At 45.8% G+C, this 27,979-nt stretch overlaps 2 protein-coding genes across 3 annotated transcripts in view; one reads left to right on the top strand and one right to left on the bottom strand.

The window, feature by feature from the left end:
- COX17 (cytochrome c oxidase copper chaperone COX17) overlaps positions 1–4,447 on the bottom strand; it is an 8,262-nt gene extending 3,815 nt beyond the window's left edge. The window contains exon 1 of one of the 2 annotated variants that reach the window (XM_089654732.1): positions 4,323–4,447. The gene's annotated coding sequence lies outside the window, so the exon portion shown is untranslated. The remainder of the gene's footprint in view (positions 1–4,322) is intronic. The other variant, XM_089654731.1, reaches the window with a different exon arrangement.
- Positions 4,448–4,671: 224 nt separating this feature from the next.
- The window catches only part of CFAP44 (cilia and flagella associated protein 44), a 152,920-nt gene continuing 129,612 nt past the window's right edge, over positions 4,672–27,979 (top strand). The window contains exons 1-5 of the mRNA XM_089654729.1: positions 4,672–4,702; positions 13,376–13,447; positions 18,616–19,791; positions 21,500–21,559; positions 25,546–25,689. Coding sequence (XP_089510855.1) covers positions 4,672–4,702; positions 13,376–13,447; positions 18,616–19,791; positions 21,500–21,559; positions 25,546–25,689 — 1,483 coding nt within the window. The remainder of the gene's footprint in view (positions 4,703–13,375; positions 13,448–18,615; positions 19,792–21,499; positions 21,560–25,545; positions 25,690–27,979) is intronic.

Genomic DNA, 27,979 nt, shown 5'->3' on the forward strand with positions numbered 1-27,979 from the left:
CAGTTCACAAGCTCATATAGGGGGACAGTTCTTTTTTCTTCCATCATATCCTTCTCAGTTCATTACATATTTCAGGTACTGATAGTGCTGCCAATTTACAAAAGTGCTTTACATAATTATATATCGTACATTCACATCGTTCCCTAATGCAGGCCATAGATGAGTCGAAAATCGGCAGATTTTTCAGCTGAAAAAAAAAAAAAATCTGCTGATTTTCGCACCGTTAGTGGGTTACTTGGGTCGGCCGTTTTTCGGGGTTTTGGCACTTTTTTTTTTTTTTTAATCGGTAAAGTTGGAAAATTCACAGCCGATTTTCCCGGCAATGATCGGCAAATTGAGGAGGAGGAAGAAGAAGAGGAAGGGGGAGGGAGGAAGGAAAAAGAGGAAGGGGGAGGGAGGAAGGAAAAAGAGGAAGGGGGAGGGAGGAAGGAAAAAGAGGAAGGGGGAGGGAGGAAGGAAAAAGAGGAAGGGGGAGGGAGGAAGGAAAAAGAGGAAGGGGGAGGGAGGAAGGAAAAAGAGGAAGGGGGAGGGAGGAAAGAAAAAGAGGAAGGGGGAGGGAGGAAGAAAAAGAGGAAGGGGGAGAGGAAGGAGGAGGAAGGAGGAAGGAGGAAGGAGGAGGAAGGAGGAAGGAGGAGGAAGGAGGAAGGAGGAGGAAGGAGGAAGGAGGAGGAAGGAGGAAGGAGGAGGAAGGAAGGAGGAGGAAGGAGGAGGAAGGAGGGAGGGGGGGAGGAGGGAGGGGGAGGAAGGAGGGGGAAGGAGGAGGGGGAAGGAGGGGGAGGAAGGAGGGGGAAGGAGGGGGAGGAAGGAGGGGGAAGGAGGAGGGGGAAGGAGGAGGGGGGGGATTATATTTTATATGAAAGGTCTTGCAGTTGCAACAATGTATCTATTTGTATCCGAATAAAAACATCTGTATCCGAAATGGATACAAATAGATACATTGTTGCAACTGCAAGACCTTTCATATAAAATATAATAGCGGCGCTCTCTGCAGGGACAGAAGTAATTAAATACCAGCCGTAGACGGGATGAAAATCGGACGATTTTTTTTACCGTTGGTGGTAACGTTGGCCGAACGACCGATTTTTTTTACAAAAAAAAAAAACGGACGGTTTTCGACCCATCTATGGCCTGCATAACTCTGGAGTGTGGGAGGAAACCGGAGCGTGGGAGGAAACCAGAGTACCCACGCAGGCAAAGGGAGAACATGCAAACTCCAGGCAGCTGGTGCCGTGGCTGGGATTCAAACCGACGACCCTAGTGCTGACAGGTGGAAGTGCTAACCATTGAGCCACTAGCTAAATCAGATATTTTCTTCATTATACTCTCTTCACCTTCCTCTTTTTTTTATTTGTTGAATGAGATATTTTCTGATTTCTTTATTTCTGTGTTTATTTTTTTTTTTATGTAATTTTTTATCTGTTATTTATTTACATGTATTTACTTAATATTTAAAATGTTTCTCTTTCTGCTATCAGATATGTCTTATTTCATCTATCCTCTATTTTCTGCATTACACTCTCCTCATTCTTCATATTCTACTTGTCTCATTTATTAATATTAATCTGCTATACAGATATTATAATAAAAAAAAATATTATATATATATATATATCTCAACACATTTTTTTTGTTTTTTTCCCCTAGATTGTACGCTCTAACGATCCGGGCCCTCTGATTCCTCTTGTACAAAGTTGTATTGTAACTGTAATGTCTGCCTTCATTTTTTAAAGCGCTGCGCAAACTGTTGGGGCTATATAAATCCTGTAAAATAAGAAAAAAAAATTATAAAATAAAAATTATATATATATATATATATATATATATATATATATATATATAAAAAATACATTTTCCCCCTCTTCTGCGTCGTCTATTCTATTTTTATTTTTTATTGTTATTTTTATGTTTATTTATTGATATGCATAGCTGTTTATGTTTGCTATTAATTTATATATATATATGTTAATTGGGTTTACATATTTGTTTGTATTTATTCCATTATTTAAATGTTTCCCTTTCTTTTATTAGCTCTTGTAGTTTCTTCCTTATACAGTCCTGGCCAAACGTTTTGAGAATGACACAAATATTAAAATTTTCACCGTTGCCTCAGTTTTTATGATGACAATTGGAATATACTTCAGAATGTTATGAATCAAATGAATTGAAAAGCAACTCCATCTATGCCATGAAAATGAACTTAAACCCAAACTGTATTCGCTCCTTGTTAAAAAAAAAAAAAAAAATTATATTTATTTTTTTTAAATTATCCTCCGATTCCTCTATTTCTAAGTTTTATCTTTTTTTTGGTATCTGTTATTTTTATGTTTATCTGTTATACATTCAGTTATTTTGAAGCGTATCTGTTGTTTGTATTTAATTTCTCTTTTATCAGATTTGTTTTATTTCATCTGGTATTATTATATAATATATTTACTTCATTACGCCCTCTACTTGTTTCTATCAGTGATCTCCAGAGACTTTGGCCCTCATGCCCTATTTTTATATTACACGTTTATCATTCTACTCATTCCTCCATCTCTATATATAAATATTTTTCATCAGTTGCAGAGGGATCAGGGCCCCAGAGAGGGGCAGTTATAGGTGGACTGGGAGTCAGGAGAGGGGTAGGTGTCAAGACGTGACATTGGAGGGAGGACATTCTGGAAGGATCGGGTGCCAAGAGACAGGTAGTTGTAAAAAGATCTAGACCCCAAGGCAGAGCAGATGGGCCCCGGAGAGGGGCCGCTGCGGAGAGGGATCGGGTCCCCCGGAGAGGGGCCGCTGCGGAGGGGGATCGGGTCAGTTGCAAAGGGGATCAGGGCGGTTGCGAAGGGGATCGGAGCCCCGGAGAGGGGAGGTTGCGTTGGGGATCGGAGCCCCGGAGAGGGGCGGTTGCGTTGGGGTGAGGAGCCCCGGAGAGGGGCGGTTGCGTTGGGGTGAGGAGCCCCGGAGAGGGGCGGTTGCGTTGGGGTGAGGAGCCCCGGAGAGGGGCGGTTGCGAAGGGGTGAGGAGCCCCGGAGAGGGGCGGTTGCGAAGGGGTGAGGAGCCCCGGAGAGGGGCGGTTGCGAAGGGGTGAGGAGCCCCGGAGAGGGGCGGTTGCGAAGGGGTGAGGAGCCCCGGAGAGGGGCGGTTGCGAAGGGGTGAGGAGCCCCGGAGAGGGGCGGTTGCGAAGGGGTGAGGAGCCCCGGAGAGGGGCGGTTGCGAAGGGGTGAGGAGCCCCGGAGAGGGGCGGTTGCGAAGGGGTGAGGAGCCCCGGAGAGGGGCGGTTGCGAAGGGGTGAGGGGCCCCATAGAGGGGCGGTTGCGAAGGGGCAAGGGCAGGGGCGGACTGACAACTCATGGGGCCCCTGGGCAATAGGGGATCATGGGGCCCCTGTATCCTTGCCCAAACTCAAAAAAGCCTATGAAAAGGGTACCATGGCATCCCATGGGGCCCCCTACTGACCCAGGGCCCGAGTTTTCAAATGGTCAGTCCGCCCCTGGGCGAGGGGCCCCGGAGAGGGGCAGTTGCAAAGGGGCTCCGGAGAGGGGCAGTTGCAAAGGGGCTCCGGAGAGGGGCAGTTGCAAAGGGGCTCCGGAGAGGGGCAGTTGCAAAGGGGCTCCGGAGAGGGGCAGTTGCGAAGGGGCTCCGGAGAGGGGCAGTTGCGAAGGGGCGAGGGGCTCCGGAGAGGGGCAGTTGGGAAGGGGCGAGGGGCTCCGGAGAGGGGCAGTTGCGAAGGGGCGAGGGGCTCCGGAGAGGGGCAGTTGCGAAGGGGCGAGGGGCTCCGGAGAGGGGCAGTTGCGAAGGGGCGAGGGGCTCCGGAGAGGGGCAGTTGCGAAGGGGCGAGGGGCTCCGGAGAGGGGCAGTTGCGAAGGGGCCCCGGAGAGGGGCAGTTGTGTTGGGGATAGGGGCCCCGGAGAGGGGCAATTGTGTTGGGGATAGGGGCCCCGGAGAGGGGCAGTTGCGAAGGGGATCGGGGCCCCGGAGAGGGGCAGTTGCGAAGGGGATCGGGGCCCCGGAGAGGGGCAGTTGTGTTGGGGATCGGGGCCCCAGAGAGGGGCAGTTGTGGAGGTCAGAGGGTCAGATGTATCAGGTCAGTAGCAATGTATAGCAGACATGTGACCCCTCTGACTCCCACCCAGGTCAGTATTCTGCTCTCTATGTGACCCCATCAGGGTGACCCCTTCAATGTCACCTGCCCCCCTCCTCCGAAACCATGCACCCAGGGGAGCCCTCTGTGTCACCTGACATCTGTCAGTGCTCCCCTCCCCCTATATGACCGAACTCAGGTGCTCCCCCCCAACACACACACCGGTACAACAAGGATACAAAGTAACACTCACCTCTCTCCTTGACAGTCACGTGCGCCACTAAACTAGGAACCACCTGCACCGCGCAGGCGCACTCCCTTGCAGCGCAGGAAGCCGGGGAAGGAGGAAGAGGGCACGCCGGGAAATGTAGTTTGGCCAACCCCAATCAGCGGAACAAGCAAGTGTCGGCTCCTGAGACGGCACATTGCCACCTAGCGGTACCTGACTACAATTGCACACGCAGCGCCACCGTTCGGCGGAGAGCCCTACATTCATCTGGGAGAATTGAGGAAAGAGACCCGCCCTCGGTTCACGTGGTGCGGTTGGCCGGGAGACCACGAGACGCCGGTTCTGTCATCTCCTAGCAACCACAGCAACAAAGATGGCGGCGCAGGAAGAGGCGTCGAAGGCAGGTACAGTGATATGTCCTCCTCTCAGGGTTCCTGGTCTGATGAGAGGGACCTGTCACCACCGACCATTCGGTGTCGGATAAAATGTCCCAATCCTGGGGGGGGGTGGGGGAAGGAGATTCGCTAAACGAATTTTAAGTACCTCGGCGTATATTCATACGAGTCGGCGCACATTAATGAGCACTTTATTGCAGCGCACTTTGCATTACGCATCGACCTAAGTAAAAAAAGCAAAAAAAAAAAATGCACGGCAACAAATTTTAAAAAATGTATTTAATTTTTTTTTTAGATTTAATTCATACATTTATATTTTATTTAATATTCATGTATTTTTCACAAGTAAAAACAAAAAAGAATTTTAAGTATAACATCAGGCAAAAGTAATTTTTACAATTTGTAATTTTTTAATAATATTATATTTATATTGTCATTTATACATTTACTTATAATTTGTTTTTTATTGATATAAAATAATATCTGAAAAAAAATAAATAATTATAATATACAAAATGTGTGATAAGATATACTATGTAAAATATCATTTTCATAATTGTATTATAATATACCATTATAAATTATTTATTTAATTATTTATAATTCATTTTATATTTATATTAAATATTTAAAAAAAATAATTATTATATATAAAATATAATTATATATAGTATATCAAATAGTCCAATAGAGAGAGAGAGTCTGTTCGCCTCTCAAGACCCGTGAGTGCCGCTCTCTCTTTGGGATTACATGTACTACATGCTTTGCGCTGAACCCCAGCCCATATTTTTTATCTCTGATATGTGGGAAGTGGCAACCATTGAATTATATAGTACATAAAATATAACTTTTGTATTTGTAATATAATATTATAATTATATTAACATTTTTATGTTCTCTTCTAATTAATGTTATAATTATATAAAAAATAATAATTATATTCAAAATATGTGTAATATAATTATATACTGTATTGTATATAAAATACAATCTGCATATTTATAATTTTATATACAATAATATTATTGACATTAAATTAACATTTGGATAATCATTTTATATATATATATATATATATATATATATATATATATATATATATATAAATAATAAAACATTTATACATTATATAAATAATAATTTTTTTATAATTGTATTTTATATGTATGATATACTTATTATTACTTTATATTTATAGTATATAAAATATAATTTTTATAATTATTATAATATTCTAATTATATTATCCTTTAAATATTTTATAATTAATGTTATAACTATATAAAAAATAAAAAATAATAATTATATACAAATATATGTAATATAATTATATATAATATATAATAATTGCATTAGAATATTATCATTGACATTATATTATGATTTATCATAGTACATTAATCATGACACACTAAGACTGGTGGACTATATATAAGACCGGTGAACTATATCTTACTGTTCCATCAACTCTCAATGTTCCTCAACGTTGAACATTCTCGATGTTCCTCAACGTTGAACATTCTCGATGTTCCTCAACGTTGAACATTCTCAATGTTCCTCAACGTTGAACATTCTCAATGTTCCTCAACGTTGAACATTCTCAATGTTCCTCAACATAGAACATTCTCAATGTTCCTCAATGTTGAACATTCTCGATGTTCCTCAACGTTGAACATTCTCAATGTTCCTCAATGTTGAACATTCTCGATGTTCCTCAACGTTGAACATTCTCAATGTTCCTCAACATTGAACATTCTCAATGTTCCTCAACTTTGAACATTCTCAATGTTCCTCAACGTTGAACATTCTCGATGTTCCTCAACGTTGAACATTCTCAATGTTCCCCAACGTTGAACATTCTCAATGTTCCTCAACGTTGAACATTCTCAATGTTCCTCAACTTTGAACATTCTCAATGTTCCTCAACGTTGAACACTCTCAATGTTCCTCAACGTTGAACATTCTCAATGTTCCTCAACATAGAACATTCTCAATGTTCCTCAGCGTTGAGGAACGTTGCGAATTTATGGAACACTAAGACTGGTGGACTATATATAAGACTGGTAGACTATATCTTAGTTTTCCATCAATTCTCAATGTTCCTCAACGTTTAACATTCTCAATGTTCCTCAACGTTGAACATTCTCAATGTTCCTCAACGTTGAACATTCTCAATGTTCCTCAACGTTGAACATTCTCAATGTTCCTCAACGTTGAACATTCTCGATGTTCCTCAACGTTGAACATTCTCAATGTTCCTCAACGTTGAACATTCTCGATGTTCCTCAACGTTGAACATTCTCGATGTTCCTCAACGTTGAACATTCTCGATGTTCCTCAATGTTGAACATTCTCGATGTTCCTCAACGTTGAACATTCTCAATGTTCCTCAACATAGAACATTCTCAATGTTCCTCAACGTTGAACATTCTCAATGTTCCTCAACGTTGAACATTCTCAATGTTTCTCAGCGTTGAGGAACGTTGAGAATTTATGGAACACTAAGACTGGTGGACTATATATAAGACTGGTGGACTATATCTTAGTTTTCCATCAATTCTCAATGTTCCTCAATGTTGAACATTCTCAATGTTCCTCAACACAGAACATTCTCAATGTTTCTCAACGTTGAACATTCTCAATGTTCCTCAACGTAGAACATTCTCAATGTTCCTCAACGTTGAGGAACGTTGAGAATTGATGGAACACTAAGACTGGTGGACTATATATAAGACTGGTGGACTATATCTTAGTGTTCCATCAATTCTCAATGTTCCTCAACGTTGAGGAACATTGAGAATGTTCAATGTTGAGGAAGGTTGAGAACTGATGGAACACTAAGACTGGTGGACTATATATAAGACTGGTGGACTATATATAAGACTGGTGGACTATATCTTAGTGCAAAGTGAAACAAAAAGTGCACCAACCTTGCGCATTACCTCAGTAACCAAAATGTATTAATTAGAAAAGTACTCACAAACAGCGAATAAAATTAGGCATGTAAGTCCTCAAAGGTACTTCAAAGATAAGGAGCCAGCGCGAATCCCATCATGGGGGTGGACACTCAGTACAGCTGACACGTTTCGAAGGCCATGCCTTCTTCCTCAGAGCTAAAAAAGCTCTGAGGAAGAAGGCATGGCCTTCGAAACGTTCCTCAACATTGAACATTCTCAATGTTCCTCAACGTTGAGAAACATTGAGAATTGATGGAACACTAAGATATAGTCCACCAGTCTTATATATAGTCCACCAGTCTTAGTGTTCCATCAATTCTCAACGTTATCCTCCTTATCTTTGAAGTCCCTTTGTGGACTTACATGTCTGATTTTATTCACTGTTTGTGAGTACTTTTCTAATTAATACATTTTGGTTACTGAGGTAATGGGCAAGGTTGGTGCGCTTCTCGTTTTTGTTTCACTTTGCAGTATTGGACGGGCTTCCCCAGCCTTGTTTGGAGCTGCACAACCTTATATGCACTGGTGGTCGCTTTTTCCAGTTCTGGTTCCATCCATTTGCCACCTGCCTGGAGCGCAGGAGAAATCGCGTTTGGACTATATCTTAGTGTTCCATCAATTCTCAACGTTGAACATTCTCAATGTTCCTCCACCTTGAACATTCTCAATGTTTCTCAACATTGAACATTCTCAGTGTTCCTCAACGTTGAAGAACGTTGAGAATTGATGGAACACTAAGTCTGGTGGACTATATATATAAGACTGGTGGACTATATCTTGGTGTTCCATCAATTCTCAACATTGAACATTCTCAATGTTCCTCCACCTTGAACATTCTCAATGTTCCTCCACCTTGAACATTCTCAATGTTTCTCAACATTGAACATTCTCAGTGTTCCTCAACATTGAAGAACGTTGAGAATTGATGGAACACTAAGTCTGGTGGACTATATATATAAGACTGGTGGACTATATCTTGGTGTTCCATCAATTCTGAACATTGACCATTCTCAATGTTCCTGCACCTTGAACATTCTCAATGTTCCTCCACCTTGAACATTCTCAATGTTTCTCAACGTTGAACATTCTCAATGTTTCTCAACGTTGAACATTCTCAGTGTTCCTCAACGTTGAGGAATGTTGAGAACTGATGGAACACTAAGACTGGTGGACTATATATATAAGACTGGTGGACTATATCTTGGTGTTCCATCAATTCTCAACGTTGACCATTCTCAATGTTCCTCCACCTTGAACATTCTCAATGTTTCTCAACATTGAACATTCTCAGTGTTCCTCAACGTTGAGGAACGTTGAGAATTGATGGAACACTAAGTCTGGTGGACTATATATATAAGACTGGTGGACTATATCTTGGTGTTCCATCAGTTCTCAACATTGACCATTCTCAATGTTCCTCCACCTTGAACATTCTCAGTGTTCCTCAATGTTGAACATTCTTAGTGTTCCTCAACGTTGAGGAATGTTGAGAATTGATGGCACACTAAGACTGGTGGACTATATATATAAGACTGGTGGACTATATCTTGGTGTTCCATCAATTCTCAATGTTGACCATTCTCAATGTTCCCCCACCTTGAACATTCTTAATGTTCCTCAACATTGACCATTCTCAATGTTCCTCCACCTTGAACATTCTCAATGTTCCTCAACGTTGAACATTCTTAGTGTTCCTCAACGTTGAGGAATGTTGAGAATTGATGGAACACTAAGACTGGTGGACTATATATAAGACTGGTGGACTATATCTTAGTGTTCCATCAATTCTCAATGTTCCTCAACGTTGAACATTCTCAATGCTCCTCAACATTGAGGAACATTGAGAATTGATGGAACACTAAGACTGGTGGACTATAAGAAGACTTTTTAGGGTGTACGGATTTATTCTGAAGGATTTTCAATATTTTTATATATATATAGTTGGACATTGGGGTATTTTGAACACATCATTCATGGTGACCAATACTGGGAATATCAAACCCGAACCAGGTTAAGGGAATGTTCAATATGGAGAGTGAAGTGGAAACGGGAAATACTGAAGAATATGAAGTACGCTTGGTTTGGTGCTAGAATTATTGCTCTCTTTTCGGTGTGTGCGGCGATATGTAACGCATGTCGCAATCAACGTTTTCACATGTAGGCACCCTAACGTGTATGTTTACGTTTGTACATGCGTATATGTGGGGGGTGGGAGCTCAAAATGTGTGGGGGGGTGGGAGGGTGAGGGGTTGGTTATGGGTTTATGTGCTTGGGTGTAATATTTTCAATTATAAGAAATAACATATTTTACCTTTTTTTTTTTTCATCACATAGGGGACAAGAAGTCCCCTTTGTGATGCTTTTTTGGTGGCAGGTTATCTTTAATGAGACATGCAGGGTAGGTAGAACATTTTTTCATCTTTTTTTTCAGTGGGAATGCAGTTCCTGCACCTCCAGAACTAAATGTATGTATTGACAAGGGGTGCCGGGGTGGGCTGGAGGGTCTATTGATGCTGCTTGCTGGGGGATCTATTGTCTCTTGAGGGTATTGTGACAGGAGTCACTTTGGGTGGTTGGCCCATGGAACCCAGCTCACTTTAGAGAGGTGGGGAGACCCCTGTCTAAGCTCCCCATATCCCTATTATGTGTAAGTCACCCTGTGCTTGTTAGTTGTACAGGGTGATCGGCCCTAATATTGGGATGGGGGGTTCTTGATTGGTTAATGCCATGTGGTTGCATCCCATTATTCTATTGTATGTCTGGCTTGGGAGCAAACTATTATGGGATGTAGGTATTTACGTGTATTGGCTTGGTGGGGGGGGGGGGGGTGTCTCCAGCAGCCCTCCCTCCTGATGGGACTGTCTGCTGGTGTGTCTCTTGTTACTAAATGTAGATTGTCCCGCCCTGTGTCATTATACAGGGAGGGGGTATTTTCCCCTTGAGTGTATATATCTTGTATCTGTGTTAAAATAAAGTAGTCTACTTCCTGGTTTACTTCAAGACTGGTGTCGTCTTGTCTTGTATGGTCAGCTGTGGTGTCTGTGGTCAGTGTTCGGATGGGGAAGTGGGAGTCTAACGGAAGTACCCAAGTGCAGTCTGGGGTCGGTTCCATTACAGGTATTTTTGCATTGTGGTGTGTTCTTGCTGGTGAGGGATCTATTGTCACTTGAGGGTATTTTTGCATGGTGGTCTCTTGTTGCTGGAGAGGTCTATTGTTGCCGGAAGGGAACTACTATTGAGGGAGAGGTCTATTGTTGCCGGAAGGGAACTACTATTGAGGGAGAGGTCTATTGTTGTCGCAAGGAAACTACTATTGAGGGAGAGGTCTATTGTTGCCGGAAGGGAACTACTATTGAGGGAGAGGTCTATTGTTGCCGAAAGGAAACTACTATTGAGGGAGAGGTCTATTGTTGCTGGAAGGGAGCTACTATTGAGGGAGAGGTCTATTGTTGCCGGAAGGGAGCTACTATTGAGGGAGAGGTCTATTGTTGCCGGAAGGGAGCTACTATTGAGGGAGAGGTCTATTGTTGCCGGAAGGGAGCTACTATTGAGGGAGAGGTCTATTTTTGCCGGAAGGGAGCTACTATTGAGGGAGAGGTCTATTGTTACCATAAGGGAACTACTATTGAGGGAGAGGTCTATTGTTGCCAGAAGGGAACTACTATTGAGGGAGAGGTCTATTGTTGCCGGAAGGGAGATATTATTGAGGGAGAGGTCTATTGTTGCCGGAAGGGAGCTATTATTGAGGGAGAGGTCTATTGTTGCCGGAAGGGAAATACTATTGAAGGAGAGATCTTTTGTTGCTGGAAGTGAACTACTATTGAGGGAGAGGTCTATTGTTGCTGGAAGGGAACTACTATTGAGGGAGAAGTGTATTGTTGCCGGGAGGGAACTACTATTGAGGGAGAGGTCTATTGTTGCCGGAAGGGAAATACTATTGAGGGAGAGGTCTGTTGTTGCCTGAAGGGAGCTACTATTGAGGGAGAGGTCTATTGTTGACGGAAGGGAGCTACTATTGAGGGAGAGGTCTGTTGTTGCCTGAAGGGAGCTACTATTGAGGGAGAGGTCTGTTGTTGCCGGAAGGGAGCTACTATTGAGGGAGAGGTCTATTGTTGCCGGAAGGGAGCTACTATTGAGGGAGAGGTCTATTGTTGCCGGAAGGGAGCTACTATTGAGGGAGAGGTCTATTGTTGTCGAAAGAGAGCTACTATTGAGGGAGAGGTATATTGTTGCCAGAAGGGAAATACTATTGAAGGAGAGGTCTATTGTTGCCGGAAGGGAGCTACTGTTGAGGGAGAGGTCTATTGTTGCTTGTTAATTGGAGATCTATTGTTGCTGGGGTGGTATTTTGTTGTGGGAGGTCCATTGTTGCTTGGGGAGGGGGCTACTGTTGCTGGACGCAGGGGATCTATTTTACTGCTTGTTCTCAATAACAAATTCCATACAAAATGATACTCCGCTTCATATTCTCTAAAAGGAGTGGTACTAGGAGGTGGGTAGGGGGTGGAAACAAGGAGAGACTATTCTCTGAGGAAAAAAACCCTGAGTACCCCCTTTGGAGTTGCTGAAGCTTTGGTCCCCCTATAGTCCTTTAGAGCCAGGCAATGTGCATTTTCCACAGAGACTAGCATCCAGGAGGCAGTAACCAGTCCTTGAGCCTTTTTGTTTTTTTTGCAGTTTTATTTTATTAGGGGATGAATAACTTGGATGGGGTAAGTGGTGTATGGGATGCCCAACTGAGGGCAAAGTCCAGCATCTGCAGGTGTACCACCCCAGATCCCAGATACTCCTCTATCCAGCTGTCTGAGGGAATCCCTGGGCAGGGGATCCAGTGCCTGTCGCTTTAAATGTAAGATAGTTCTGGGCAGAAAGCTAATCCAGTGTCCCACTAGAGCAGGGGTGTCAAACTGGCGGCCCTCCAGCTGCTGCGAAACTACAAGTCCCATCATGCCTTTGCCTTTGGGAGTCATGCTTGTAACTATCAATTCTTACAATGCTTCATGGGACTTGTAGTTTGGCAACAACTGGAGGGCCGCCAGTTTGACACCCGTGCACTAGAGTGCGCCTTCACCTTACTGGCCCAGGGGGTGTAGGTCTACTCACTCAGTCCCCTGTCTGTGAGCTGATGGATCGGTGGCTGCTCTCAGGCCTTCTTGCTGCACAGGTGGTCCTCGCTCTTGGGGCTGGTAAGGTCCTTAGCTTTTCTCCTTTCCAGCTCCACTGCCTGTAGATGAGCCCCTTCCCAACTGGGCCCCCTCCCAGACTTCTGCTGCCCAGCCTTCACCTTCCACGGGAACTCTCCCGACTACCACTATTAAGGGCTGTCCTGGCCCCATGCCAAGCCTCCTGCTTGGGGATTGGTCATGATCCCTTGAGAGTGCAGACTAGCCACTCTTAACCCCCTCCCACTGCTTCTATAATCTTCTCCAAAATTCTAGAGCAGGGGGAAGTTCCATAGAGCTGATCTGCAGAGCCACATAGCCCTGACCAAAATTTGACCCCTCCCCCCTCTATTATCACAGGCTGCTACTAACAATTGAACACTAGCTCCCCCTAGCTATCTAGGAGAGTTCTACACTTGTATAGGATTAGCTTGAAGTGAACAAAGGTTTGTCACCAGAGACCCTTAGTAAACCATTCCTGACATGGGATTGGACTATGCCTGACTAACAAGCCTCATGTGTTCCTGGAGTTTTCATTTTTGATCTCTTACTTTTTGGATTAGTTGCAGGTATGGACAGTTCAGAGGACCCAGCCGGAGAAGATGAGAGCTCCCAGCAGGGGCCTGATAACACAGGTCAGTGTCATTTTATATTACCAGAGGCATGCTGTATGTGAAGCTCCTGAATCTTTTTTTTCTTTAACCCATTAGCCATTTTACATGCCTAAAATAGGACACCACAAACTGCATGATATGGGGCACAATTCACTAAGCGGTATCTTACTGCATCCAGATATGCGGTAGGTTACTGTATAGCATCTAAAAAAAAAACATTTGAATTCACAAAAAAAGGCTACTAAAATACTGCATGAGTTATTTCATCAAGTCATGTGGTATTTAGTAGTGAAAACCATACGTTAATGTTTCAGCTGTCAGCGGGGTTCCCCACTGGCAGCTGAATGTAAAAGAAAGAATTGCCGGCAATTAAATAAAAGTATTACAAAATGGCGTGGGGTCCCCCCCTCCATCCATACCAAGCCCTTCGGATCTGGTATGGATTTTGAGGGGAACCCCCAAGCCAAAATTATAAAAAAAATGGTGTGGGTTCCCCCCCCAAAATCCATACCAGACCCTTATCTGAGTATGCAGCCCGGCAGGTCAGGAAAGGGGGGCGGACAAGCGAGTGGCCCTCCGCTCTCCAGAACCATACCAGGCCATATGCCCTCCCAAAGCACCGTGTCCCTATGTTGATGGGGACAAGGGCCTCTTCCCCACAACCGTGACCTGTGGTTGCGGGGGTCTGCAAGGGGCACCCAGTCCCCTCCCCTTCCCCATGTGAATAAGTATGGGGTACATGGTACTGCTACCCATTCACACAAAAAAAAACTGTAGTGTGAAAAAAGACAGGAGAGAGTCTATGACAAGTCCTTTATTAAAAGAAGGAAAATAAAAGAATGTCCCCCGAAGTAGGTCCAACGTCAATCACGATGCCCGCCGCCACTGCCGACCCGAAAAAAAGGAAAAAAGAAAAAAAAAGGCTCCAATCCCGACATTGGCTCCCGGCCATCTTACTGCTCCACTGGCTTGACAATTCTTAAATATGTAAGGGGCGGGGGCACCCAGTGACATCACTCGTGTGACCCCGAACCCGTGTGACATCATCGACTAGGGCATGCTGGGTCAATTATATCACAGGGGGTCGCGGGTCCCATACGTGATGTCACTGGGTGGCCCCACCCCTTACATATTTAAGAACTGTCAAGCCAGCAGAGCAGTCAGACGGCCAGGAGCCAACGTCAGGACGGAGCCTTTTTCTTTTCTATTTTCAAGTAGTGGCGGCGGCGGGCATTGTGATTGATGTTGGACCTACTTCAGGGGACATTCTTTTATTTTCCTTCTTTTAATAAAGGATTGTCAAAGCTGTCTCCTGTCTTTTTTCACACTACAGTTTTTTTTGAATGGATAGCGGTACCATGTACCCCATACTCATTTCCATAGGGGGAGGCGGGATCTGGGGGCTAAAGGGGGCTTCCAGATTCTGATAAGCCCCCCATCTGCATACCCCCACAACGTCAGGCCATGGTTTTGGGGAAGAGGCCCATCAACATGGGGACAAGGTGCTTTTAGGGGGCAGCCCTCTGCCCAAAAACACCCCCCCATTTTGAGGACATGTGGCCTGGTGTGGTTTGGGGGGGGCTCACTCGTCCCCTCCCCCTTTCCTGACCTGCTGGGCTGTATGCTCGGATAAGGGTCTGGTCTGGATTTTGGGTGGGACCCTACGCCATTTTTTTAAAAAATTTGGCGTCGGGGTTCCCCTCAAAATCCAAACCAGACCCGAAGGGCTTTGTATGGATGGAGGAGGGACCCCACACCGTTCTTTTATTATTTTTTAATTGCCGGCAATTTTTTTTTCTTACATTCAGCCGTCAGTGGGGAACCCCACTGACAGCTGATGACTGACTCATAGGTTGTTAGGGACGGCCACCCATTCCTTAACAACCTATGACAGTACTGACAGATACCAGTACATACCCCATGCCTGGACCACTACTTAATTACCGTATACATTTAATGATTTATTTCCTTTTGTGAATTGACTTTAAGGTCTTTTTATGAGGTATTTACTGAGTATTTTTGCTATTTTCGGTAAATACCGCATACTAGCCATAGTGAATTGACATTTTTGCGATATGTGGTCATGTGACTGACTTACCTCATGCGATAAGCTTCAGTGAATTGTGCCCATTGCCTCTGTTAGCCATAAATCCAGTATGCCTTTCTGATACTAGTTTCACTTCACTTCCTGGGGCCTGACTTGGGGATTAATCCTCACCAATTAGCTTCCACTTATCAAATGAGAAAGAAAAGGGAGAACGCTCCATTGGCCAATAAGGACTCTGACATTGTGCAGAGAATGACAAAACATAAAACAACTGACAGGTCCACTTTAACATCTTTGATCATGGATACTTGGCCTGCAGGTAACAGTAATAATTCTAGGAAAGGTTGGCACGGTGGCAGCCATGATGGTTCCTCAAGCAGGATAGTCTTTGAGTATGACTGTCCAACTCCAGCCAAAACATTTTATTTAGTTTCTGGTACAGTGGGTGAGAGTCAGAGCCTCTGACAGGTTTTCATTGCAATCTGAGCCCTTTTGGGAAATTTTGCCTCACTTTCTGTTACAGCAGGAAATGATGGGAAATCTCTCCAAAGGGGAGACGACAAAAACAAAAGTGAGGGAGGGTTAGAACTCTTGACATTGGTTTTATTGCTGTCTGCACTTCCCATCCTGGTGATACTCACCTCCAATTTATTGTACAGGCGTCATAAGGACGGGAAGTGGGCAACATTATCCCCAGTGGGGTCACAGATGGGATTGAAAACCTGACAGAAATGTAAACTTTGCCCCACTTCAGCCAAAAGTAAAAGAAATCAATGAAGGGTCTTAGGCTTTAAAGCAACCTTTCTTGGTCATGGATAGGGGTTCATATCCATGGAGAAAAGATAGTCATGGTGATTTCAGTAATGTACCTGAAGGTAGAGATGAAGGGGGTGGGGCACAGGGGTGCACTTGGAGATGCAGGATACAAAGGAGTGCACTGGGAGATTCAGGGCGCACTTGGAAACAGAATGAACAAGGGGGTGCACTTAGAGACACATGGTGCAAAGGTTGCACTCAGAGACAAGGGGTGAACAGTATGCACTTGGGGAAATGGGGCGCATAGAGCGGTCTTGAAAAGACGTAGCACACAGTCTGAATTTTGAGAAAGGGGGCACATAGCTTGCACTTGGAGACACAGGGCACACAGGGCACACTTGGAGACACAGGGCACACCGGGTGCACTTGGAACATGGAACACACAGAGTCAGCTTGGAGACATAGGGCACAGAGGGTGCACAGGGCAACACAGGGCACACAGGGTGCACAGGGCGCACTTGGAGACACAGGGCACACCGGGTGCACTTGGAATATGGAACACACAGGGTCTGCTTGGAGACATAGGGTACCGAGGGTGCACTTGGAGATATGGGACATATAGGCTGCACTCGGAGACATGGGGCACATAGGCTGCAATTGGAGACATGGGGCACATAGGCTGCGCTTGGAGACATGGGGCACATAGGCTGCGCTTGGAGACATGGGGCATATAGGCTGCGCTTGGAGACATGGGGCATATAGGCTGCGCTTGGAGACATGGGGCACATAGGCTGCGCTTGGAGACATGGGGCACATAGGCTGCACTTGGAGACATGGGGCACATAGGCTGCGCTTGGAGACATGGGGCATATAGGCTGCGCTTGGAGACATGGGGCACATAGGCTGCGCTTGGAGACATGGGTTGGAGACATGGGGCACATAGGCTGCACTTGGAGACATGGGCACACAGGGTGAACTTGGAGACATGGGGCTCACGGGGTGAACTTGGAGACATGGGTCTCACAGGGTGAACTTGAAGACATGGGGGCACACAGGCTGCACTTGGAGACATGGGGTACACAGGATGCTCTTGGAGACATGGGGGCATACAGGATGCTCTTGGAGACATGGGGGCATACAGGATGCTCTTGGAGACATAGGGGCACACAGGATGCTCTTGGAGATATGGGGGCACACAGGATGCTCTTGGAGACATGTGGGCACACAGGATGCTCTTGGAGACATGGGGGCATACAGGATGCTCTTGGAGACATGGGGGCACACAGGATGCTCTTGGAGATATGGGGGCACACAGGATGCTCTTGGAGACATGGGTCACACAGGATGCTCTTGGAGACATGGGGCACATAGGGTGCTCTTGGAGACACGGGGGCACACAGGATGCTCTTGGAGACATGGGGCACACAGGGTGCTCTTGGAGACATGGGGCACACAAGGTGCTCTTGGAGACATGGAGCAAACAGACTGCACTTAGAGACATGGGGCACACAGGATGCTCTTGGAGACATGGGGGCACACAGGATGCTCTTAGAGACATGGGGCACACAGGGGGCTCTTGGAGACATGGAGCAAACAGACTGCAGATTGAGACATGGGGCACACAGGATGCTCTTGAAGACATGGGGCACACAGTGTGTGCTTGGAGACATGGTGCACACAGGATGCTCTTGGAGACATGGTGCACACAGGATGCTCTTGGAGACATGGTGCACACAGGGTGCCCTTTGGAATCAAAACTGTATTGTGTATGAGTTTATTTATGGAAACAGCCGATTTGGAGGCCCTATATGGTATCATCACTTGATGTTGCATACACTGCAGCTTCATTGAAACACATGCAGGTACAGAGGCCCAGGCTTCCTCCACCTCCTATAAATTCAGTGCCTAGTCCTTGGGCAGATGATGGGCAGACCTAGTTGCTTTCACATGGGGCAGAGGAGGAGAATTCTCCACAAGTCTAGGCTGGCAGAAAGCTGAAACTTGCACAGGAGTTTTGGGGGGACTTTGATGATGGAACATAAATATGTGGAAGGATAAGGAAGGTCTTTCCAGGTACCTTATGGAGCCTTAGATAACTTAACCTGCATAGAGTACAGGGTCTTCTTATGATAGCGGTGCAATGAGGTGTATGTGGACCTGCAGCATCAATAAAGCAGCTTTGTGAGAGTTCCATAGAACTCTGAGTAGACACTGCTGGACTAACTGATCATATGTCGCTTCTAGAGAACCTCCCTAGTTTAGTAGCCTATCATTTGTAAAATACAGCTTGGTCCCATCAAATGTTTTCTCTGGCCAGTGCAACTTTATTCATTATTATTTATACGTGTTTGTTCATTAACCAGTTTGTCCATTTTTATAACTGTAGAAGATGAGTCTGATCGTCAACTTCAAGAGGAAAAAGCTGAGGATGAAACTTTGGATCAAAGCAAAGAGAATTCAAAAGACAAATATGATCCTGATTCTAGAACTGAGGTTACAGGTGGGGCAGATGAAGGAGGTACAACCAGTGACACAGCGCCATACCATGGACATGACAGCACATTACCACCTCCCAATGTTCTGCCGTATTCTGAGGGGGCAGAAGAGACAGCCACTCAAGGGTCTGCAGGTGAAGATGAAGGATCAGGTACCATGGATGAACCAATATTGGCTAACAAGTCTGGGGTAGAGGTGGAGCAGACATCAGATAACCTTAATATTGGTAATGAACAAGGCACTGAATTAGGGATTGAAACTGTGGAGGAGCTGCCAGGGGAGGAAGGAGGAACTGAGCAACCTGCTGTGGGAGAAACTATTGGAGAAGATCAGGAGAACCAGCATAATGAAACAGAAACTGGCTCAGGGATTGAAACTGTGGAAGAGCCACTGGGTGATGAAGGAGGAACCGAGCAACCTGCCATGGGAGGAACCATTGAAGATCAGGACATCGAGTATACTGAAACAGACACTGGCTCAGGGATTGAAACTGTAAAGGAACCACCAGCGGAGGAAGGAGAAACTGAGCAACCTGCTGTGAAAGGAACTATTGGAGAAGATCAGGAGATCCTGCATAATGAAGCAGACATTGGCTCAAGGATTGATACTGTGGAGGAGCTGACAGGTGAGAAAGGTGGACCTGAGCAACCTGCTGTGAAAGGAACTATTGAAGAAGATCAGGATATCCAGCGTACTGAAGCAGACACTGGCTCAGAGATTGAAACTGTGATGGATAACGAAGGAGGAACTCCGCGACCTGCCATGGGAGGAACCATTGAAGATCAAGAGATCCAGCATACTGAAACAGAAACTGGTTCAGGGATTGAAACTGTAAAGGAACCGCCAGGGGAGGAAGGTGGACCTGAGAAACCTGCTGTGAAAGGAACTATTGGAGAAGATCAGGAAATCCTGAATAATGAAGCCATTGGCTCAGGGATTGAAACTGTGGAGGAGCTGCCAGGCAAGGAAGGAGGAAACGAGCAACCTGATGAGGGAGAAACTATTGGAGAAGATCAGGAGATCCAGCGTGACCAAACCCAAGAAGACCTCCCGGAAAGCTCAGCAGGTGGGCCTCTATGTTACTTTCATTATGTTGTGTGTGAAGAATGCAACCTCAGCCAACCCTCTCTAGATGAGCCTGCTCTATGGAAATTACCCAGTCAGAATTGATGTTCCTGTCCAGTCACTAGTTACCCCAAGGCAGATAAAACCTCAGTATGAACTGGCATGTCTAAGGAAAGTTCTTGGTTGGATAGATCATTTAGTGATGGGATCCATGCACAGCCAGCTATCAAATGTTTTTACATAGCTTAGTACACCAGGGTCATGGGTGGTAAGTGGTAAAATGCCTTTATATTCTGGTTTATTCTATTCTATTTATTCTATTCTATTATTTTATTTTCTCTTCTATTCTATGCCTTTATTTTCTGGTCTATTCTATTTTATTTTCTATTCTATGCCTTTATTTTCTGGTCTATTCTATTATTTTATTTTCTATTTTATGTCTTTATTTTCTGGTCAATTCTATTCTATTATTTTATTGTCTATTCTATTCCTCTATTTTCTCTTCTGTTCTGTTATTTTATATTGTCTTCTATTATCTTCTATGCTATTGTTTTCTGTTCTATTATTTTTATTCTATTTGATTCTATTCTTGTTTTTGAATTCGATTTGAATTTCGGACGTAAGTTTGTTACATTATTTCGCATTCGTTTAAATTTGTTACTATTGTAATTTGGAAATTTGGATACATCCGTAAAACGAAAGATTTGTCTTAATTTCGATTCGGAATGAACCGTACATATCTAGTTGCTAGGGGTTCCTTGAGCAATTTCTGCCTCTCAGATGAGTTCCCACTGACACCATCAATATTTTTAACTATCTGTAAGGGGGTCATTCTTCCCAATGACCACAAGTGTAAGGAGCATTCTTCCCAATGACCACAAGTGTGAGGAGCATTCTTCCCAATGACCACAAGTGTAAGGAGCATTCTTCCCAATGACCACAAGTGTGAGGAACATTCTTCCCAGTGACCACAAGTGTGAGGAACATTCTTCCCAGTGACCACAAGTGTGAGGAACATTCTTCCCAATGACCACAAGTGTAAGGAGCATTCTTCCCAATGACCACAAGTGTGAGGAGCATTCTTCCCACTGACCACAAGTGTGAGGAGCATTCTTCCCAATGACCACAAGTGTGAGGAGCATTCTTCCCACTGACCACAAGTGTGAGGAGCATTCTTCCCACTGACCACAAGTGTGAGGAGCATTCTTCCCACTGACCACAAGTGTGAGGAGCATTCTTCCCAATGACCACAAGTGTGAGGAGCATTCTTCTCACTGACCATCACACCAATGTACCATGAGTTGTAGATATTGTCATTTTTAGCGGGGGTTCCCTGAGACCAGAAAGGGTTCCTCTGCGTTAAAAAGTTTGAAAAATGCTGCTTTAGGTGTTCAGGTCTTTTCTATAACCAGAAACATACTGGTAGTTCTCATATGGCCCGTCTGGACCCTGATGAAAGGAAACCTGTCAACTGCCTAAGCTGTGCAGAGGGATCTGGGACTCCTCTATTTACAAAGCCACGCCCGGCTTTGATTTTAAGAACCAAGAATTGCTGTTGGGTGGGAGGGGGAGCTGCAGCAGAAGGACTGGACGTACTACACACACCCTGTGTACTGTTAAGGTTTTTTTGGGGCATATGTAGCACATCCAGTCTCTTCAACTAGATAAGCAATCAGTTTTCAATTCTCTTCTTCCTTCTTTACGCACAGGACCAGAGGGGACGGAGCAGAAGGATGTCACAGAGCAACAAGTGACTGCAGACATGGAAGGTGAGAGTGTTGTTTTGGGTGCAGATAGAAACGATGAAGTCCCAGAATATTCTGGTAATTCTCATATTGATTTGTTTCTCTGTAGAACACCAAGGCACACATTTGTGTATATCCTGATTTCCATATGTGACATAGAGTGCACTGTTATGAGGGGTCTTCAAAAAGTTTCTGCACTTTTATACATATATATATATAAACAGCGTTCAAATGAAAGGAAGACTTTGTAATCAGAGTCTAGCATCAAGTCCATGAAACTCCTGGGATAATAATCTGGTGAGGTAAGTAGCAGAGGGGGGTGTCCATCAGTTTCAGCTGCTTTGGTGTTAATGAAATTAACAACAGGTGCACTAGATGGGAAAACGAGACGACCCCCAAAACAGGAAAAGTTTTACAGGTGGAGGCCACTGACATTTTTTTCCCTACTCATTTTTTCTGACTGTTTTTCACTAGTTTTGCATTTGGCTAGGGTCAATGTCACTAGTGGTAGCATGAGGCCATACCTGGACACTACAGAGGTTGCACAGGCAGTCCAACTCCTCCAGGATGGCACATCAATACGTGCCATTGCCAGAAGGTTTGCTGTGTCTCCCAGTATAGTCTCAAGAGCATGGAGGAGATTCCAGGAGACAGGCAGTTACTCTAGGAGAGCTGGACAGGGCCGTAGAAGGTCCTTAACCCATCAGCAGGACCGGTATCTGCTCCTTTGTGCAAGGAGGGACAGGGTGAGCACTGCCAGAGCCCTACAAAATGACCTCCAGCAGGCCACTGGTGTGAATGTCTCTGACCAAACAATCAGAAACAGACTTCATGAGGGTGGCCTGAGGGCCCGACATCCTCTAGTGGGCCCTGTGCTCACTGCCTGGCACCATAGAGCTGGATTGGCATTTGCCATTGAACCCCAGAATTAGTAGGTCCACCACTGGTGCCCTGTGCTTCTCACAGATGAGAGCAGGTTCACCCGGAGCACATGTGACAGACGTGAAAGGGTCTGGAGAAGCCATGGAGAACGTTCTGCTGCCTGGAACATGGTTCAGCATGACCGTTTTGGTGGTGAGTCAGTGATGGTCTGGGGGAAGCATATCCATGGAGGGACGCACAGACCTCTACAGGATAGACAATGGCACCCTGACTGCCATTAGGTATCGGAATGAAATCCTTGGACCCACTGTTAGACCCTACGCTGGTGCAGTGGGTCCTGGGTTCCTCCTGGTGCAGTGGGTCCTGGGTTCCTCCTGGTGCATGACAATGCCTGACCTCATGTGGCGAGAGTATGCAGGCAGTTCCTGGAGGATGAAGGAATTGATACCATTGAATGGCCCCCACGCTCTCCTGACCTAAATGCAATAGAACACCTCTGGGATGTCATGTTTAGGTCCATCCAACGCCGCCAGGTTGCATCTCAGGCTGTCCAGGAACTCAGTGATGCTCTGGTCCAGATCTGGGCGGAAATCCCTCAGGACACCATCCATGGTCTCATTAGGAGCCTCCCCCAACGTTGTCAGGCATGCATACAAGCACGTGGGGGCCACACAGACTACTGAGGACCATTCTGAGTTGCTGCAATGACATTTCAGCCAAATGGACTCGCCTGCTGCATCATTTATTCACTTTGATTTTCGGGGTGTCTTTGAATTCAGTCCTCTGTAGGTCGATATTTTCACTTATGGGGCATCTTTACATTCCTAACACATTACCAAGTCCATATTAGTGTGTGTGTGTGTATATATATATATATATATGTATATACAGTATATATGTTAAAAAAGTGTGGAAACTTTTTGAGGAATTCTCATACATTTTAGTACTAGAAACCATCTTCTACCAGGATAGGAGTCTCAAATGACTGTGTGCAACGTGCTGTACAGCTACTGTTCCTTTCTATCATTGTGAACTAAGGCTGTACAGCACTATGGAATACGTCAGAGCTATATAAATGTACAATAATAATAGTGCATGGCTGTGGCGGGACATTAGAGTGTAAGCTCCTTTGGTGCAGGGACTGATTTGACTGGCTCAGTGTTCTCTGTACAGCGCTGCGGTATATGTAATAGTGTGTGACTATGGGGGGATGTTAGAGTGTACATTTTTGTTTATTTAAAATCTTGCAAACATACAACTTGTTAATAAATGCATGTTTACATATATACAAAAAATAAAATAAAAATGTATATATATATATAATTAAACAAAACCAAACAAGCTTACATCAGCAAATAACAGAAAAGTAAACAGCATTTTTCTGAAAATAACATAAATAAAACTATATACAAAGAAACATAATTTTGTTATCCGAAAACTTATTAAAGTATGCAAAACACAAACCTACCTCCACCTAAACACCCCCTCAGGCTAAGAAACAATTAAATATTTATCCCATGCATGCAGCCTTTTTCCAAAGACATGATCTTATAAAAATCTAGGGGACGTGAGAGGACAGAAAGAGAGGACACACCCCCAGAGACTGACAGACGTTAGAGTGTAAGCTCCTGTGGTACAGAGTCTGATGTGACTGTGGGGAGCAGGGGCGGACTGACAACTCATGGGGCCCCCGGGCAATAGGGGATCATGGGGCCCCTGTGTCCTTGCCCAAACTCAAAAAAGCCTATGAAAAAGGTTACCAGGGGCATCTCATGGGGCCCCCTACTGACCCCGGGCCCTCGGGCAGTGCCAGAGTTTCCAAATGGTCAGTCCGCCCCTGGTGGGGAGGCATTTGAGTGTAAGCTCCTTTTGTACAGAGACTGTTGTGACTGAGGGGGAAGGGACATTAGAGTGTAAGCTCCTCTGGTACAGAGACTGACGTGACTGGCTCAGTGTTCTCTGTACAGCGCTGCGGTATATACATGTATAATAATAGTGTGTGACTGTGGGGGAGGGGACATTAGAGTGTAAGCCCCTCTGGTACAGAGACTGATGTGACTGTGGGGGGTACATTAGAGTGTAAGCTCCTCTGGTACAGAGACTGATGTGACTGTGGGGGGACATTAGAGTGTAAGCTCCTCTGTACAGAGACTGATGTGACTGTGGGGGAGGGGACATTAGAGTGTAAGTTCCTCTGTACAGGGACTGATGTGACTGTGGGGGGAACATTAGAGTGTAAGTTCCTCTGTACAGAGACTGATGTGACTGTGGGGGGGGGGGGACATTAGAGTGTAAGCTCCTCTGGTACAGAGACTGATGTGACTGTGGGGGAGGGGACATTAGAGTGTAAGCTCCTCTGGTACAGAGACTGATGTGACTGTGGGGGGAACATTAGAGTGTAAGCTCCTCTGGTACAGAGACTGATGTGACTGTGGGGGGGGGGACATTAGAGTGTAAGTTCCTCTGTACAGAGACTGATGTGACTGTGGGGGGGACATTAGAGTGTAAGCTCCTCTGGTACAGAGACTGACGTGACTGTGGGGGGACATTAGAGTGTAAGCTCCTCTGGTACAGAGACTGATGTGACTGTGGGGGGGACATTAGAGTGTAAGCTCCTCTGTACAGAGACTGATGTGACTGTGGGGGGGACATTAGAGTGTAAGCTCCTCTGTACAGAGACTGACGTGACTGTGGGGGGGACATTAGAGTGTAAGCTCCTCTGTTACAGAGACTGATGTGACTGTGGGTGGGGGACATTAGAGTGTAAGCTCCTCTGTTACAGAGATTGATGTGACTGTGGGGGAGGGGACATTAGAGTGTAAGCTCCTCTGGTACAGAGACTGACGTGACTGTGGGGGGACATTAGAGTGTAAGCTCCTCTGGTACAGAGACTGACGTGACTAGCTTTTTGTTCTCTGTACAGCATCGCAGTATAGCTCTAAGAAAATATATTGTTCAATGTTCCTTTCAAAGCATTTCAGCATCAGTGTTTAGGAAATGTCAGAGCTGTGTAAATGAACTTAAAAATATAAATATTTCAATGTATTATTATCGATCACTACTATAGATCAAATATTGGAAAATGGTAAAGAAATATAAGGCAGACATGTCTTTTGCTATCCTACCAGCAGAGGGCAGTGTGGCTGAAGCAATGGTTGTGGACACAGAGAAGGAGGGAGTCACTTCAGGGGAAATTGCAGCAGCTGAAGCTGGAAGTGATGAAGATCAGAATGCAGGAACGGCACAGCAGAATCTAGAGGAGGAAGCAGAAGGTAAACTTACATATCGATCATTTAGCCCGGGTTCACACTTGTGCGGCTCTCAATATTGCATGTGATTCACGCAGGAACCGCACCGCATTCCTGTGCAAATCACATGCGATTTGTGTGCTGTGTGATCGGAGCCGAACATTATGTATGCCTCAAATCGCACCGCACCTGCAGCAAAAAGGAGCAGGACCCTTTTATGGGTCCGCACTAGAATCGGAACGCATGGGTACTCACACCTATGCTATCCGATTCTGCACATTGCACCGCGTTTTGCGTACCGATTTCGGGGTGTCGTTAACATACACACCCGCATCGGTTCGCATGAACGGGGTGCAATTCTGATGCGGTGCGTAATTCACACTGAAAACGCTGCAAATTCCGCACCGCATCAGTTTGAACCAGGGCTGATTTCTGACTTGAGCAGGGACTTACCTAGAGATAGGTGGTCATAAAATGACAGGGATAGAGGGGAAACCTTCCAATGGGGACTCTATTTCTGGTGATGTTTAAGCCGTTTCTACATTGCATCTTGCGTTTTTGCTGTGTTTTTCATGTGTTTTTTTTTACATTATTCTTGTTGCAAGGGAGATTTAAAATGCAAAACACATCAAAAACACAATACATGCTTTTTTACAACATTTCCATTGAAGTCTATAGAACCAAAAATGCAACTTTTTACGTTCAAAAAAGTCCCTGACCCTTTCCAAAAATCGCACTAGGTGAAAACACACAGGTGTGAACATGCCCCATAGGAAATCATGTTAAATGGACTGTACTGCGTTTCTGCAGAAAACACTTAGGTGTGAACCTAGGGTTATTTTATCCAAATTGATAAATGTTTGCATTTAGTTCTACTTTAGAACAAGCCAGCACTGAACTCTGTAGCTACAGGTACTGTGCAGCAATCAGTCCTCAAAATACAGGAGCACTGAATTTCTTCTCTAGGCAACTCAGCTCACCCTGTTGCCCCCTCCCAACAGTGACTAAGCAGATCCGCTCACCCTGTTGCCCCCTTCCAGCAGTGACTAAGAAGATCAGCTCACCCTGTTGCCTCCTCCCAGCAGTGACTAAGCAGATCCGCTCACCCTGTTGCCCCCTCCCAGCAGTGACTAAGCAGATCCGCTCACCCTGTTGCCCCCTCCCAGCAGTGACTAGCTCAGCTCACCCTGTTGCCCCCTCCCCGCAGTGACTAGCTCAGCTCACCCTGTTGCCCCTCCCCGCAGTGACTAGCTCAGCTCACCCTGTTGCCCCCTCCCAGCAGTGACTAGCTCAGCTCACCCTGTTGCCCCCTCCCCGCAGTGACTAGCTCAGCTCACCCTGTTGCCCCCTCCCCGCAGTGACTAGCTCAGCTCACCCTGTTGCCCCTCCCCGCAGTGACTAGCTCAGCTCACCCTGTTGCCCCTCCCCGCAGTGACTAGCTCAGCTCACCCTATTACCCCCTCCCAGCAGTGACTAGCTCAGCTCACCCTATTACCCCCTCCCAGCAGTGACTAGCTCAGCTCACCCTGTTGCCCCCTCCCCGCAGTGACTAGCTCAGCTCACCCTGTTGGCCCTCCCAGCAGTGACTAGCTCAGCTCACCCTGTTGGCCCTCCCAGCAGTGACTAGCTCAGCTCACCCTCTTGCCCCTCCCAGCAGTGACTAGCTCAGCTCACCCTGTTGGCCCTCCCAGCAGTGACTAGCTCAGCTCACCCTGTTGCCCCTCCCAGCAGTGACTAGCTCAGCTCACCCTGTTGCCCCCTCCCAGCAGTGACTAGCTCAGCTCGCCCTGTTGCCCCCTCCCAGCAGTGACTAGCTCAGCTCACCCTGTTGCCCCCTCCCAGCAGTGACTAGCTCAGCTCACCCTGTTGCCCCTCCCAGCAGTGACTAGCTCAGCTCACCCTGTTGCCCCTCCCCGCAGTGACTAGCTCAGCTCACCCTATTACCCCCTCCCAGCAGTGACTAGCTCAGCTCACCCTATTACCCCCTCCCAGCAGTGACTAGCTCAGCTCACCCTGTTGCCCCCTCCCCGCAGTGACTAGCTCAGCTCACCCTGTTGGCCCTCCCAGCAGTGACTAGCTCAGCTCACCCTGTTGGCCCTCCCAGCAGTGACTAGCTCAGCTCACCCTGTTGGCCCTCCCAGCAGTGACTAGCTCAGCTCACCCTGTTGCCCCTCCCAGCAGTGACTAGCTCAGCTCACCCTGTTGCCCCTCCCAGCAGTGACTAGCTCAGCTCACCCTGTTGCCCCTCCCAGCAGTGACTAGCTCAGCTCACCCTGTTGCCCCTCCCAGCAGTGACTAGCTCAGCTCACCCTGT

This window comes from Staurois parvus, unplaced genomic scaffold (genome assembly GCF_062004578.1).
Source record: "Staurois parvus isolate SC_StPar_1 unplaced genomic scaffold, SC_StPar_1.0 ptg000794l, whole genome shotgun sequence".
Lineage (NCBI taxonomy): Eukaryota > Metazoa > Chordata > Amphibia > Anura > Ranidae > Staurois > Staurois parvus.